Raw genomic sequence first — 15,584 nt, 5'->3', positions numbered from 1 at the left:
CTCATATTCGAGACAGAACAGGTTTTGAGCCCACCGAATCGACTCTGCAAACTCCATGGTCGACCTCGTCTCGGAGATGTCTTCCCACAGGCCGTCTTTGAAATCTCCGCATGATGCCACAACATTGTCTAGCAAGCCATCGAGCGAAGAACGGCATGTGTCAGAACAGTACAAGGCTCTTGGGTTGTCGTAAACTTTGCTCTTTAAGCCGTCGAAATCTCTTACTTGCTCTGCCAAAACAAGAAATGGACAGTCGATATCTCGCGACAAGGCTTCTCGACATGTCTGGGAGACGGAATCCGGCAACTCGAAGGGCGAATTAAAGAGCCTGTAACAGTTTACGAACTGGAGAAGAGCTAGTAATTTGAGCTTCCAAGCCATGCTGGAGACTGTTTCGAACAAAGGACGATGGATAGAGTTCGTGAAGAAAGCACGCCAGGTGCGACCATATGAATGATTTGGAACCCATGTAGAATGCGCCGTTTCGTGCCGAATTGGGTAACCGAGTTGCGAGTGGGAGGCTCAGTGATTGGAGTGAGATGGAAGGATTTGCTGCAAGGAACAGGGGGATAGGATCTCATGAGATTACATTTTCGTTGGAATTGTTTGTGTTGCTTGATGCTTGTGAAACAAGACTGAAAGAGTATACCGACTAAGAAGCCTTTCTCATAGTAATAATATACATATCGTGGTATTTTATGCTTGATTATTGAGTAGTTTATTGAGCGTGCCATGAAGCGAATAAGAAGCAATTCAGCCGCCAGCTTACACCTGCAGCGCCGTCCAACCAACACTCTGGTGGGACATGAAGCCTGATTTATCCCTGCCAATAACCTTTGCGCAGCTGGCTTTTCACTGAAGGCCTGGCTTTATAATTTCATCCTCAGCTCTGCCCCTCTCATTTTCCTCCTGTCAAGAGTCATCTCGGGAGAAGTCGAGTGCCGGAACACGGCCCCACACCGAGTGGCGGCGCCGGATCGGCGAGGAACTCGGACCTTGTGTTGGGCTTGATCACGCAGCAGTAAGCCCCGGGGATATACATGTCACTCTGGAATCACCGTTCACAGTGAACTCACATGTGGGAAACAAAAACATTTAATAAGTCATCTCTTAAAGCCTAGAACACACTCCATCTCGACAGTATCCAAACAAACTCAAGTACATCGATAATCACCTTCAACACCCTCACGTCCCTGAAGGAAAAGGATCAGTTTACCTAGCATCCTCCGCCTCCGCCTCCGCAACCACCACCACCTCCTCCTCCTCCACCCCCTCCACAACTGCCGCCTCCACCGCCGCCGCCTCCTCCTCCTCCTCCGCTGCTATAGCTACTATAGCCTCCACCACCACTGCTGTAGCTGCTGTGGCCACCTCCTCCACTGCTTGTGTGGCAAGAGGTCTTGTGGGTGCTGCTAATCGCGGCGTCAGCAGCGAGAAGAGAGTTCATCGTCGTGTTCTGATTGAGTCTTGATGCCGTTCCCGCACCGCTTCCTCCCCTTGGGGACGAGGATGTCGCTGGCTTGGCTGCCGGCTTCTTGGCGGGAGCCGGAACAGCAGGGATGGTCTTGGCCGGGGCTGGGGTAGACTTGACTGGAGCCGGAGTAGATCTGGTCGCCGCAGGAGCAGCGGTGGAGGAAGGAGAGGTAGTCTTGACAGACGGAATCTGGGTCGTCTGGACAGGCTTTGGGGGTTCCTGCTTTTCCGACTCCTCTTGGGCAGCGCCACGCTGAGAGAAGCAGAGGCACTTGGTAAGGAGGTCCTTGAGAGCCATGCTGCCGGCTGCCAAGGTGGCTCAAGTATGAGTGAGGTGATGTAGTTGAATGTGTAGAGTTAAAGATGCTGAGGGTGATTCTTCTAACTTGTCAGCCAGATCATGGTGTTTTATACCTGAATGCTCAGTATTGTAACTCCACAGCTCGTGTACCTCTTCGTTGATCAACAAGGCACCTGCATCTCGGTGGTGATGGGCCAAGACCGTTCGCCCTCATGTCTAGCTATCGCGTGCCTTGAAGCTCTGTGCCCAAACAAGCAAGACATGGGTTGTCAGATTAAGGTGTGGAGAGGGTGTCTCAGTTTATTCTAGTTTCTATACGTGAGCCGGGCGTCTTGAACCTGGTCAGATCAAGGCTAATTCAGCTGGCGAGGTTGAATCGTGCATAGCCTCCATGATCAGAGCCCGCCAAGACGTCTGTTGGCCATGTTTCTGTACCCGCTATCCAGGTCGTAATCTCACCTTATTTTTGTTCCTTGAGCAAGTTTCTTTTTAGGTGCTGATGGCTAAATCAAAGAATGTTCTTTAAGTCTTGGCATATGCACCTTCGTGGTCAGATGTGCCTGAGTGGTGCCAGCACAACGCATTCAATGTCGTTATCTTATACTCTGCGTTTCTTGCTTATGATCGTGCTGCCTTCTTTGTCAATCCCGCTGGTTGTTGGGTTGGCTGTGAGTTGTGACTACGGGACCAGGCTATGGATGCACTTGAATCTCAAGAGCCCACTTGTATTCATCAACTCCGAAAAAAATACCCAACTGTTTGTTTCTACAAAAAGGAATCAAGTGTAACCATCAAGAGGGTTCTTAAATGGAAGCCTGGAGGAACCGCCTCATTCTGCAGCCTACCGCTCAAACAAGTCTCAATTCCGCCCCCCGCAGGTCTTGAAACAGATCAATTCCGAACATGTCCTATTCTTTGAGGCTGCCTAGTGCTTGCCAAGCGTGTCAAAGCTCCGCTGCATCGTTAGACCTGGTGACACAGCCACCAAAATAACCCCTCAGAGTTATCGAGCGATGCCAACTGCAAGGCGTGCAAGGCATATTCGCATGTTTGGTGGATACTTGATCATCAGGCAGAAAGAAAAAGTTATCGGCTGTTTTCATGTTGATCCTCTGTCTCCCCTTTCAAGTTAATAAACGCAATTATACGAAAGAGCTCGAGCCGTCTTCTTAAAAAAACATTGATCTGTGACTTTGTCAAGATATGTAGTTGCTTGTTCACCCCACGTCGAGCACTCCCCTGTTCTAAAGAAGGTATCAGCTAGGCACAGTACAGTAACGAAGAACAGTTTTATAAATACATGGCGGTACTAAAAGCTAATGCCATAAAACATCGTCATCTGGATATTGTAAACCTTCGATGGCAGCAGCCATCAAAGGCTAAAGGGATGGTGGAAAGCCATCTACACAATATGCCACCTTTCCCAGATTCCTAGGGGGAGATAAATACCCGGCCTCTGTCCCCAAGTACCTTTGCCACTTGCAGTTGCTCCTCAATGTCATCCTCCTTGTCACCATGGCCGACCAAGTTCCCGAAAGCCTCCGCCGGTTGATGGCCGCCCTCGACATCATCTTTCTCTTCATCTACCTCGCCGCCTCGTACCTGTCCTTCATCTACAACTCATGGAACTACAAGAAGGGCATGATAATCAGGCGAGATATCTGGATAGCCACCGCCGTCCTGGCCACATTGGCTATCCGGATGGTGGGGATGCTCTGTTTCATCATGTCCTATATGCAAGGTGGGAGGGGTTCTAGTGTGTACAGCGTCACTCTCGGCCTGAGAGTCATGCTCGCTTTAACAACCAGCCCCCTTGACGCCAGGGTGACTAGATGGGCGTTCAAGTCGCTCAAATGGGCGAGGAGGAAGAAGCAGAGCCTAGAGTCGGGGCCCCAGCAGCCTTCCGCCGGCACGGAGCCCATGACCCCCATCCCTCGAAGCCAGCAAGTACTCGTCCCCGTCGATCCCGACGGAGAATCCTTATCGGAAAGAGACGGGAGTTGTCTTCATGAATTCCTGGTCGCCATGTACTGGGCTGTCCTTATCATCATCTTTATAGCGGCCACGGTCTGCGCCGGACTCGTCATGTCCAAGTCACAACAGCACGATCGGTACTCGCTTCACGCCATCGTGACCTAGTTGCTACCGTCGATGTTTCTGATGATCAGCAGATGCTTCTCCTCTGCTGGACGTCCGAGTCCAGCGAACCCCAGCCTATTGCGCCCTGACGGCTGGTACTTGTGGGTGATGGGGACTATGCTGGGGGTGGAGATTTTTCTGATATCGTATGGCTTCAATTGCAAATTGAGAAAGGAGGCCATTACAGACATGGACGATTTCTGGACTCAGTTCGCAGGTGTAATGTTTGGTTGGGGTGGATGAGATTGAGCCCATCCATGCATGTGTGGTAAAAAGGGACATCACAAGTTGACAACCATCAACACTCCATGCACAATCGTCAACAGCGGTCAAATGATCACTTTGGACAAACCGCCAGCTGATCAAAAAGCAAAAAAGATGAGCTTGATCATTCGACCACGCCAGGATTCGAACCTGGAATCTCTAGAGAGTTCGGGAGCTCAAGACCGAAATCTAGCGCCTTAGCCATTAGGCCACGCGGCCGGTTCTTGTTGAAGCGAGGCTTTCTTGTTGGCAGCTTCATGGTGGGAGGTGGTTGGCCATCAGTAGCATACGATCCATGTCCTTGCTTCATACCATCATTAAAATGACACATCCTTCGAAAAGTTGTTCGTTCTCAAGAGATGCCCAGCTATACGCCCTACTTCACGTTGACATTGAAGTGCAAAATGCCCACTCACTACGAGCTACATCAAGTTCAAGTCTCCAAGCATCAACACCACTACTAAGCTATGCGTCTACGCGAACCTTCTGGTCTAGTTGCTTCACTTGGTCCCTCCCCCTCCCCCTCGAGCCGCCGTTTTCTAGAGTTGACCTGTTCCTGCTTGATTGATGAGAGCTTCTGTCCAAACTCATGGGAGTCAACCCCAAGGGATCGCGCGAACCAGTGCCAGCATTGTCTATATACCTGCCGACTATCACGAACCCGCTTCAGAACTCTGGCAAATATCCTGAGAATAAATGTGTCGTTCTTAAGCGGTCCTAGAGTCCCCCGCACAAAAGTCATGCGCCGCATAGAACTCCAGAGGCTGTGGGAAGCCCACAGTTTTCCGCCCGGGGGCGGCCCGTCGACCCTTTCGAGGAACTTTGCCTGACTCAAGACCGGGATGCGTTTGAGCGTGAGGCCCCAAATTCTCTCAAACGTTGGCCGGTGGTGCGAATGCATATGCGGCGCGATGAGGAGGAGGTGGAACCAGAAAGGGACCTTGTAATTACCTGCAAGAGGTACATAGGCTGTTGGGTCTGCGCCATGGCGGAGCAACGTCTCCAAGATGCCGCTCTCCAGCGCGATACCAAGCATATCTATACGGGAAAGCGTGCCCAATTCGCGAGTGTAAAACTCAACAAATCTAGTCCAAAAGGTGTCTTCGCCATATACTTCGTTCGGGTCGTGACCAGAATCGAGAAGAGTCTGCAGTAGCGGCGGGTTGATCTCGAGGCTGACAGAAGCGCTGGATGAGGGGCGAGGAGCCATGCCGAGAGCAAAACAGAGTGGTGAACGATGCTTGTTTGCGTAAGAATTTCTGAGGTACCTAGGCATGGAGAGTTTGCTGTCCACGTAGTCACCGACCCTGCCCTCGAGAAGCAGCAGACGATAGGCTCCCACTGCTGTCGACTCATCTGAGCCTGGAATCTGACCTGTTCTAACCATTTTCGCTATCCCAAGTTCAGCATTATCGAGAAGAGCTGTTGTTGCAACTTCTATGTTTCCACCCTCGCCGCTAGCCAGGCGCGCGTATCGGGCCGCCTCGCGCAAGCTTTGAACGAAGCCGGGCACGTCCTCCATCAGATCAGGCTCTTTCTTGCCAAGGGCATTTTGGGTGAAAACGGTCCTTTTCAACCAGGCAAGTCGGGCTCTCAGCAGCGAAAGATGAGGGCAAAAGTTGGTCTTGGCCTTTTCCCGGAGAAACCTAGTCATCTCAGGTGTGCGTAAAAAGTCAAAGACGGTTCTGTGCAAGAAGACCATTGTACCGTCTTGCCATTCCAAAAGACCTTTACACCTCCCGTTGATGCGACGAGAGACCGAGATAGACGCTTCCCGGCAGTTATTGTCGAGCCGTTCGTGATCAGCTGGATCGTGCAGCGCATAATCCTCATCGTCGTATTCATGATCGTGGAACATGAACATCTCAGTCGCTAGAGGCTCTTCTGCATCGCGGGCAATCATTAGAGTGCCCGCCATTTTCTCGTGGTAGAATGGGTCCACGGATCCTAGTATGTGTTTGAAGAATTGCTCCAGGTCGTCCGGGTAGCTCGATACTCTTCTTCTCAGGTCTGAGAAGCTATCATCGTTACTAAGGCCCTCGCGCAGAAGCCGAGTGACCAAGAAAACCCAGAGAAACACACCCATAGATTTATCGACAACTTCGTCAATCAGAGACTGCGACTCTGCAGCATTTGGGCTGCTAGAGACGAGACCCCATCGAGGGTGTTCCTCAAGGCGAGCCTGGGTGTAATTAAGGATATCTTCCTGGGTGAGCTCATGTATGTATAATTTAGACTCTCTCGAGGCGCCAAAGGCATCTTCAAACACATTCCACGGTCTACTAGACACGCAGACCTTGATGAAAGGTGACTCAGACAGTCCCTTGAGAGCTTGGCAGATCTCGAGATGATCGCCCGAGTACTCGTCCAGCCCGTCAATGAAGAAACACATGTGGACCGAAAGGTGCGCGTTGGCGACATCTCGCAGTGCGGACTCGAGCTCGGAATGTGTCCAGGGAGGTTGCTTTGACGTTCTTGCCCACCGGACCGGTAGTAGCTTTTGCATTAATTTCGGCTCCCCCTCCAGGATGTTGTGCAAAAGTGATCTCAGGAGCCCTTCCAGAGACCTCTGGATGGCTGTCCCGTAGATGGCGAAGAAGTGCCTGGCCAGCACGAGTTCTCCATGCCCAGCCCACTGTTGTAGACACTCTGGGGTCTTCTTATGGTCGGCGACAAACTTCATAAAGGTCGATTTACCAGATCCTGGCTTTCCCGAGACCCAGAAGAGATTAGAGTTCCCGCTCAGCCAGCGACGAAAAGACCCCGACGGCCCTTGGCTCTCGCCCGGGTCGTCTTGTCGCAATCCCCACGCAAATGTAGTTCTATGAGCCTTGGAGATGTTGCTGTGCCGTTTCGGACGTTCTTCGTAGTCGAGAGAATTCAAGATGTCCATGGTCTGCTGGCACTCTTGGGTGTCAATTGACAGACCCCTTAATTCGGAGCAAATGCTCTCAATGGCGCCTTGGGGTGTATTTTCCTGACGATCGGGCGTTTTTATTTGTTGGCTGAGTGTATTGATTTGTTGGCTGATACTTTGCTGTATGTCTAAAAGCCTGTGATACCAGGCATCGGTTCTGGTTGTCCAGACTGTGATGGTTGACTGGAGCTCTGAGATTTCGTTGCTCATCACCCGGACCCTCTCGCTATAGACCTGAGTAAGCGAGTATCGGGGTTTCCGGGGGTGACAAACTTGAGCATTTCGGATAGCATGAGGGACATGAGATGCTGGCGGTTTTTGATCCTTCTCTTCAAGTCTTGGATATCCCCTGCCTTCATTTTGTAAGACAGGGCAGCCGAGAAGCTCTTCCAAGGTCTCTGTGAGTTACCCTTCTTGGCAGCTAGAACTCTCATGATGGCAAGTAAGTCATCGCAGTCCTTCTTGCAAGCGGCAGCACAATCTTGGAGATCTGGCGGCGCACTCGAGCTTGAAGGTATTGACTGGAGCTGCGCGCTGAACGAGTCAAACTTTTTGCAGATATCTTGGACATGGAGGTCCCCGGGTGCGAGGCCCGACGCCGATACGTAGATCTGGGATGTGTGCTTGAAGAGTCGGCCGACGAATTCAACGAACTGGAGGACATTCCCTACCAGGGCGACAGCTGCCAAAGCCTCCATGGCTTTTGGGGTAGAGGGTGAGCATGTGAAGTTGATGCATGGCGGGGGAAGTCAGGGATATTTGAGGTGAAGCCTGGTCAGCCCCCATTAGGCGAAGTGCCTGCAGGCTGGACAAAGTGCAAGTTTTGTGGCTGAGCTCCTCCACGTGTAAGTTACAATGCATTGGTAGGCAGGTACTGGGGGCTTTGGTCAATACAGGGCAGACACAGTCGTTATCGTCAGTGTGCCTTTTGACCTAACAGGCCTTAGGGGAAGCCAGTGTCAACGGCATCGCCATAGGCGGCTCGGTCTGCAACAAACAAACAGCACACTAGAAGAACGCGCTTTGTCGCTACTCAAGCGAAATCCCTCCGTATAGTTTCTGCGGTCAGGGCACCATCCAGGATGCCATCAGCAGGCTCCAAGTCCAAGAATCGGGTCGAGATGAGTAGAGCTCTTGCATAGCAAACCTTTTCGGCTAGACGCCCCAGATACGCCTTGGTGATATTTTGGCCACTCTCTTCTCGATTTCTCTTGTCTCATTATGTATCCATGGTCTGATCTAGCTGACGCCTTTACATGGTAGGAATGCCCTCAAATTCTGCATAACCAAGCGCCAGGTTCATGTTCTCTGCAGTTCTCATTAGTATCTAAAGAAACATTATGATTAAAGAGATACTTACGCAAGCACTGAGTACTGGCTCCCTTGTTCAAGTTATCTATTGTGGAACAACTGGACACAGTTAGCATGATCAATCCTTCAAAGGTTGTCAGCCACTTACATGACCACACGCTTGCCAGTCTTATCAACGGCGAACCCTCCAATCTCAACGCCGTGCCGTCCCTGGATTGCCTTGACGAGCGGCGCCTCCCCGACAACCTTGACCAGCTTCTCGCCGTCGTAGCGCTGCTGGAACAGCTCCCTGATGTCGCGTGACGAGATCTGCTTGTTGAGTGGGATGTTGACAGTGTGGTGGATTCCTCTGTAGATGATGTTCAGTAAGCCCTACCTGACCAAAGAAGAGAAAATACTGACCGGAACCAAGAAGCCACATGTGGGATAAAGGCAGCGGAAATACCAAGATGATGGTTGATCTCGCGTTCATGAATGTGACCAGTCAATGAATAGGGGAGAAGATTATCAGTCAGGTTTTCGACATTGTTCCTTGGAGAAGGCTTGGTGCCGGCCCCCGAGTATCCAGATACGGCAAAGACGACGGGTTGACCTCCAAGAAGGTCATTCTCGACGATGGGAGCAATGCTAAGCTGGGCAGCAGTAGCATAACAGCCAGGCACAGAGATCCTGGTGGACTGAGCAATCTTGGACCGCTTGGTGATCTCAGGCAGACCGTAAGTCCAGGAGTCATCAAACCGATAGTCGGCAGAAATATCGACGACGACGCTCTTGTGGTCGCTGTTCTTCTGAGCCTGATCAATGGCTTCGATGTAGGGCTTGCAGGCAGAATTGGGAAGAGCCATGACCCAGCAGTCAATGTCCTTGTCCAGCTGAGCAATGTCCTCGGGTATCAAGCTCTCGTAAGTGAGCTTGCGCTTGGTGTATCCCTCGAGCTCTTGGCCGGCGAGCTCTCGGGAGGATACATGCCGAAGGTCCATGAATGGGTGCTCATTGAAGAGATCGATCAAGGCTTGGCCGGTATAGCCACGAGCACCGATCAATCCAATGCGGGAGGGGGAATCATTCGAGGCATTCTTCTTGCCCAGAGGCGGGTTCGGGTTGGGGGTGATGTACTGCCCCAGCGACCTCGTAGATGAGAGGCAACGGACCTGGGGATACTGGACGAGACGTCGGCTAGAGGCCTCAATTGGTCTCAACTGTCGAAAAGCTCGGCGGGCGCCGGCGCGCACGGCAATTGAGGGGGCAGACATGATGTTCTTGGGTCAAGGTAGGCCGATGTTGTGGTGGTGTCAATCAGGCCAGCGAGTGTCTCAGCGATTTCGCTTTGACCGTGGTGGTGTAAATATCACGTGACTGTTTTGAACTTGGTAGAGGGCACTCTAAATGTTGCATTTTGCATCAACTGACTCGTAAAAACAAGGGACTATGGAGTTATTGGGCAGAAAACAATGATTGCGCTGTTGGAATAGTGGTCGGGGTTACTTAAGTTTCACGCAATGTTGTCAACGTGGGTTAAAGCTGTGAATTCTGGGGACCACTTACACGGGCCCAGGTCAGTATCAGACTTTGTTTCGAAACGTCTTCATGCATGACAGGGGATTGATGCAGTTTGAGCGAGACTTCTCAACAGGAAACACCAATAGTGCGTTATTTATGGAGGAAATGTCAGAGTCGAGCTTGTAGTTCTACCTTGCGGGTGCCTGCCAGTAGAGAACACCCCTTGAGAGTTAACCAAACAGACCGCTGAAGGACTCCAGTAGACCAGTTTATGTAAAGAAGCGAGGTATATGTACTAAATTCTAATGAGAAAAGGCGTCCACGAATAACTTGGATAGATAATTCTCACGGGATGCTGTATTGTTATTACCGTCAAATCTAGTAGACAGGCGCGGAACCAGATAAACAAGCAAATGTCTATAGCCAGAGATAACCATCCATCCTCTTCAACCTCTCTACTGAGCCAAAGGTCCAACCAGCGTCACCTCATCGATGTGCGAATATGAATTACCACACTCAAACTTGAACAAGATCTTGGGGTTATCCCCAGCCTGCTCCTCGCTCCATCGACACGTTGTCGTCATCACCTGAAAACTCCCATCGGTAGTGGTCGCCGACGTATGGCCCTCTGCCTGGTTGAGTCCCCCCCACACGCAGTAGATGTCGACGCTCTGGCACCCTAGGCCGCCGCCGAAGTTGAGGTCGAGGTTGACATAAGCCGAGAGGTCGTACTCTGCTCCCGGCACGATGCGCAAGGCGTCGAGAGTGTTGAAGACGTAGTAACTGGTCATCGGTCCGAATGTGGAGAGGGACAGAGACCAGCCCTGCACCTGCGTGTCCGGGTCGAGGCCGAGGCCGTCGATGCCGCCGTTGAGGCCAGACGTCCATGGTTTGATGGTGCGGGCGTCGTTAAAGTCACCGTTGATGAGGATGTTGGTGATGACAGGCTCAGCGGACGAAGTGGTCGATGAGGCGGCCTGGGTGATGGATGTAGCGAGTGTGGTGCTATCAGTCGAGACGGTGGTGACAGTAGAAGAAGACTCGGTCGTCGAAGGCGCAGACTCGGTGGTGGATGTAGGGACCGTAGTGCTGTCAGTCGAGATAGTGATAATTGTCGAAGACGTCTCAACTGTCGATGATGCAGATTCGGTAGTTGTAGTAGCTGCCGTAGTACTCTCAGTCGAAACAGTCGCAACAGAAGATGTCTCAACCGTCGAAGATGAAGCAACGTCCACACTGGTGCTAGACTTTGGTCTACACAGCGCCGCCTCAGAGCCAGCGACAAAGCTCAAGGCCGCAAACGCGGCAAACAACTTTTGCGAAACCATAGCGAAGGACTGAAGGTGAGTGAAAAAGGAGAGAACTGAGGTGACTGCGAACTCCCCAAAGAATCGGCGAGGTCTGGACTTTTAAGCAGCCACTCGCTCATCACGATAGAGCTAGCGCAGGGTCATCGGAATCTAGCTTGGCTCTAGGCACGCCGTCGATTGCATGGCGATTTTAAGCATACTCCCCGAAATCTCAGCCGGCTGATGAGGCATGATGGCTGTAGACATAGACTCTGTGGTGTTTTCCGACCCTTGCCTCTGATTCTGCCCCTTCAACGCCAAGATATTTGCCAATGATAGAAGCAAGAGAAGCCAAAACTCTGAGGAGTCTCTGTGAATTCTATGGTTCTAGATCCAGGTATGGATACGACCCTCAGGCTTGGCCATTCAACTCCCCTGTCAGCTTTTCAATAGTTTAAAGAGTGGATATTCAGCTGAGCGATCTATTTAGTATGCGACTGGGGCTATCCCTGCTGGCTTCTCATCAGTGTCTTTTTATATCCATGGCAGTCATCTTGGAGTTGACGAAGAATATTAAAGGTAAAGGGTTCTTTCTAGGTATTTGCTCAATGGTCGTGTTAACAAACAACTGTGATTATGTAGCAAGTACCAGCCAAAACACCACCTAGGTAAGGCTGCCCTTAGTAATTTATATTAAAACCTCTTTACCTCTCAAATAGTAATCTTGGATTAAGAAAAAGGCATTATAGACAAAGACGAGCTTAACTTCTTATAAAGTCTTAAGACTTTTATTTAATTTTTGTTTCTTTTATTAAACCTCATATAAGATACACTAAACCCATGAGCATGCAAACAAAGGTCTATACCATGTTATCCATATCCCAATCAAAGTTGTCCAACTCCTGGGACCCAAAAGCGCCAAACAACTCGTTATCACCCGACGGATCAAGGCTTCCACCAGCGCTCGCAGGCCCAAGTCCGAGGTCTGACGGAACTCCACCCATTCCAACATCGAGCATGTTATCGACAGACATGCTGTCACCCTGTACACCTGATGCCGCAGCAGCCATCGCATCTCCCAGCGCCATGTCTGCCGTCTGTAGCATTGCCTGCGCCTCAGGCATGACCATTAGCATCTCAACCCTGCGGTGTAGACGAACCACGATCTCAGCCAGCGCCGCATCCTTCTTCTGAAGCTTCTTGCAACCTTCTGCCTCGGCCTTCAACATCTCACGGAGCGTGCGCTGGCGCTGCAAAGATGGAGGCATGTTGCCGTTCGCATCGAGCATGCCAACAGGGGCATCCTTGACAGCGTCGGGGGCGCAGATCAGCGACGTAGCAACGTCGTACACGCTGTTGGCGTTTCCTGCCTCGGTCTGCTGCCTCACCTCTTCCAAGATGATGTGCAACAGCCGCTTCGACCCGAGGAGCTTGAGGGCTGCGAGCATCTGGCGATGGGTATACGAGGTCGGCATGCTGTTGATCGCCGGGTGCATGCTCCAGTGCACTAGGCCCTGGATGTTGTGCTTGATGGCACTGGCAAGTCCGTTCGTGGCTGTCGAAGTCCAGGTCTCGAGTTCGTTGATGTCGGCACCTCCTGTCCGTCGGGACAACGGGATACTGTCCTTGAGTGCCCGTAGAAGGGGCTCGATATCCTGGTTCTTCGGATCGCGCCTCTGGTATGTCCGGAGGGCATGTTCAAGGGGTTTCGCAATGAGATTCTTGACAGACGACAGCATCGTGCTAGCTTCTCCTGATATGCTGCTGGGCAGAAGGATAAGCTGAAGGACCTTGATGACGGACTTGGCCTCCTTCTGGTCGACCCAGAGATAATCTGACAGGAACCGGATAGCCGGCACGAGAGATGGCAACAAGAACGTATCTACCAGATCTGTGTTTTGGCGTTAGTTTCGCAAAAGGCTATCAAGTAGTCCTCCAGAGTCATCTTGAACTCATCAAATACTCTTCCCAGGTTACTATTAGAGTACTCACATTCGACGCCCCCCTTTAGGCTCTCATCATTAAGATAGCCGTGCGCATAGGCAACCACAATGTTCTGGAACAACGTTGCCACCAACAGATAGAATTCTTGAGGTGGACAGGAAGACATTAATTCGTCGCCAAGGCCGCCGGCTTCGGTGTCGAACAGACCGTGGATCCATCCGCCTAGATGTCCGTTTTCCTGTTCTGTCAACTCGTCGCCTTGTCGTGCGATATGTCCACGCCCGATGATCTTCGCCACACACGAGTCTGGGCCGATCGCCCCGACATCTGTTGCCGTGAGGTTATATCGGTAGGCAAACGCCAAAACCAGCAGGAGAATAGAGCCAAATTCTTCGTAAACTGGTTGATACTCGCCTTGATCCTCTTCATACCGCCAGTTGTCAAGCAATTGGCATAACGGCTCGAGGATTGTCGGCAACTTCTCAAACAGAAGAATCACATCTAACGATTGGGGTTTCGCTGCTAACTGACTGCACAGGAGCTTTAGAGACATGGTCTCTTTGCTATGGCAGTATTGTCGCAAAAGCTATGACTATTAGTCGACAAATACATACGCGGCATGCGGCCTTGAGTTACTCACCTCGATGAGGGCTTGACAGACGGCACCGACATTGCCGTCCATCTTGTCAAGCTCTGGAATCAAGCCTTGGATCTTGTCCGTGTCGGACAGACAGTCCTGGACAAGCTTCTCTTTCGAGTATTTTTGCAATGACGGTTCGTCCGACAGAGAGATCTCGCCGAGGATTCTTTCCACGTGGTCTCTCTGCACAAGACCATGAAGGACACATGAGGCGCAAAACTCCTCTCTGACGCTTTCAGTATACGGATTATTATTGCGTGACTCGTCAAACATGAGTGACGCCGTCGGGAACAGGCTGGTGTCGACATGATGTAGTGCTTCCGTGATGCAAAACTCGGCGGACGTGCCCGGGAACTCGGGAGGGCAGAGTTGATATAGAAGTAGAGGAAGCTTGTTGATCAGGTATGAGCGCAAAAGGTGAGCATCTTTCTGTCCCTCGTTGCGAAACACAGCATTGGCTAGTATATCGAATGATGCTAGGATCAGGTCAATCGCGCTAGATTGAACGTCTCCTTGGTACTTGTTGTTCATGTAAGAGAATAGAGCGTTGTCGTCCAGAATGGGGCGCCCAATAAGCTAAGGTCTATTATTATTATAAGGAAGCATTTTGAATGAGGTTATTACTGACCGCAGCGTTGAGGTAGATATATAGCCCTGCTCGGGTATTACTGATGGGAATCTCGGGTATCACGAAGTTTTCCAGTCCAACTGTGGAATCCAGAAGTTCATCCATGGCGGCATTAGCAACCTGCTTTTTCTTATCCGCAGGATCGAGACTCGCAAGGGTCTCGGTTCGAAAGAGCTCCAGTTTCTCAGTGAGCTCAGGCACAAGCTGCAGGGTTGGTACGAAGCTTGCTAGACTAGCAGCCAGTTCTTTTCGAGCGTCTGTCACAAAGTCAGCGTTTGATCATCAAGGTCTGCGGGTTTAGGCACCTTTGGCAAATGGTTTGCTGACAGCCTTAACCAGTATGTCATTCTCACAAAGACGCAGAAGCAGCGCCACAAGGCCGGCTCGAGCCGACTCCATCTCATCTCTAATCTGCGGAGAATGCAGTTGTCCGAGCATGTCGGCCGCAAAGGCCGTAGACGCAGCCGTAAACAATGTCATGTACTTGGAAATGATCTTGACGACGTCCAACGCAATCGTCGAATCTGGGATAGCCCTGCCTTCCACTACTGCCTTCGTAAGGCTGTAGAAGATGGCTTCTTCGGCCCAGTACGAGCTCTTCCAATGTTTGATGTGTGGTGTCTTTGGCGGTTGCGCCGCCTCGTTCTTGTTGTCGCCATCGTTGGGCTGCTGCTGCGCCTGGGCATGTGAAGACGAGTATTTATAGAGAGCCTGCAACACGGACGGTGTATCGATATAGCTCAATCGCGTGAGCACCTGTAGATACGGAGGGATTCGAGGGTCGAGGCTGTTGTCGTTGGAGGGTTGCGGTCGCAAGAAGAAGTCGGCGATGACGGCGGGGGGTAGAGGATGTTCGGCGTAAACCTGCTGCACCAAGACCTCGAATCGATCCGTATCAACACGTCTGGCGATGCAGCGGGAAACAAATGTTTTCCAGAAGTCGATGGTTGCGCGCAAGGCGCCTTGCGCAGCGGTGCGACTATCCATGTTGATGGCGGTGTTGATGTCGATCGATGATGGTTCAAGGAGGAAGGTCTGTTTATGCGCCGACAGAAGAAGGAAACCGATCCATGAGTCAGGTCTGCCCGAGCAACGAGCGCTTGCTGCCTGCAGTATAAATATACTCTGTCGTAAGGAGAGTTCGTTGGAGGTGGGAGCTTTGAAGCTTCAACTGCAGG

At 51.4% G+C, this 15,584-nt stretch overlaps 6 protein-coding genes across 6 annotated transcripts; 1 reads left to right on the top strand and 5 right to left on the bottom strand.

Annotated features, from left to right (window-relative positions):
- Window positions 1-1,216: 1,216 nt before the first annotated feature.
- Window positions 1,217-1,771, bottom strand: NCS54_01129500 (uncharacterized protein; the record flags this gene model as incomplete). The annotated part of the gene is made up of 1 exon (XM_053156575.1): window positions 1,217-1,771. The coding sequence occupies one exon, from the start codon at window positions 1,769-1,771 to the stop codon at window positions 1,217-1,219; it is 555 nt and encodes a 184-aa protein (XP_053012550.1).
- A 1,518-nt stretch (window positions 1,772-3,289) lies between these two features.
- On the top strand, window positions 3,290-3,913 carry NCS54_01129400 (Hypothetical protein; the record flags this gene model as incomplete). Its single annotated transcript, XM_053156574.1, has 1 exon — window positions 3,290-3,913. One exon carries the CDS (start codon window positions 3,290-3,292, stop codon window positions 3,911-3,913), a length of 624 nt encoding a protein of 207 aa, XP_053012549.1.
- A 724-nt stretch (window positions 3,914-4,637) lies between these two features.
- On the bottom strand, window positions 4,638-7,792 carry NCS54_01129300 (Hypothetical protein; the record flags this gene model as incomplete). Its single annotated transcript, XM_053156573.1, has 2 exons — window positions 4,638-7,320; window positions 7,368-7,792. 2 exons carry the CDS (start codon window positions 7,790-7,792, stop codon window positions 4,638-4,640), a joined length of 3,108 nt encoding a protein of 1,035 aa, XP_053012548.1.
- Window positions 7,793-8,346: 554 nt separating this feature from the next.
- On the bottom strand, window positions 8,347-9,658 carry NCS54_01129200 (Semialdhyde-dh domain-containing protein; the record flags this gene model as incomplete). The annotated part of the gene is made up of 4 exons (XM_053156572.1): window positions 8,347-8,402; window positions 8,455-8,504; window positions 8,554-8,754; window positions 8,808-9,658. The coding sequence occupies 4 exons, from the start codon at window positions 9,656-9,658 to the stop codon at window positions 8,347-8,349; spliced, it is 1,158 nt and encodes a 385-aa protein (XP_053012547.1).
- Window positions 9,659-10,360: 702 nt separating this feature from the next.
- NCS54_01129100 (Hypothetical protein) lies at window positions 10,361-11,233 on the bottom strand (the record flags this gene model as incomplete). The annotated part of the gene is made up of 1 exon (XM_053156571.1): window positions 10,361-11,233. One exon carries the CDS (start codon window positions 11,231-11,233, stop codon window positions 10,361-10,363), a length of 873 nt encoding a protein of 290 aa, XP_053012546.1.
- Window positions 11,234-12,054: 821 nt separating this feature from the next.
- NCS54_01129000 (Mediator of RNA polymerase II transcription subunit 5) lies at window positions 12,055-15,393 on the bottom strand (the record flags this gene model as incomplete). The annotated part of the gene is made up of 5 exons (XM_053156570.1): window positions 12,055-13,085; window positions 13,187-13,724; window positions 13,779-14,354; window positions 14,407-14,663; window positions 14,712-15,393. The coding sequence occupies 5 exons, from the start codon at window positions 15,391-15,393 to the stop codon at window positions 12,055-12,057; spliced, it is 3,084 nt and encodes a 1,027-aa protein (XP_053012545.1).
- Window positions 15,394-15,584: the final 191 nt, after the last annotated feature.

This window comes from Fusarium falciforme, chromosome 9 (genome assembly GCF_026873545.1).
Source record: "Fusarium falciforme chromosome 9, complete sequence".
Lineage (NCBI taxonomy): Eukaryota > Fungi > Ascomycota > Sordariomycetes > Hypocreales > Nectriaceae > Fusarium > Fusarium falciforme.
The sequence above is the reverse complement of the archived record's forward strand: the minus strand, read 5'-3'. Positions and strand labels throughout refer to the sequence as shown.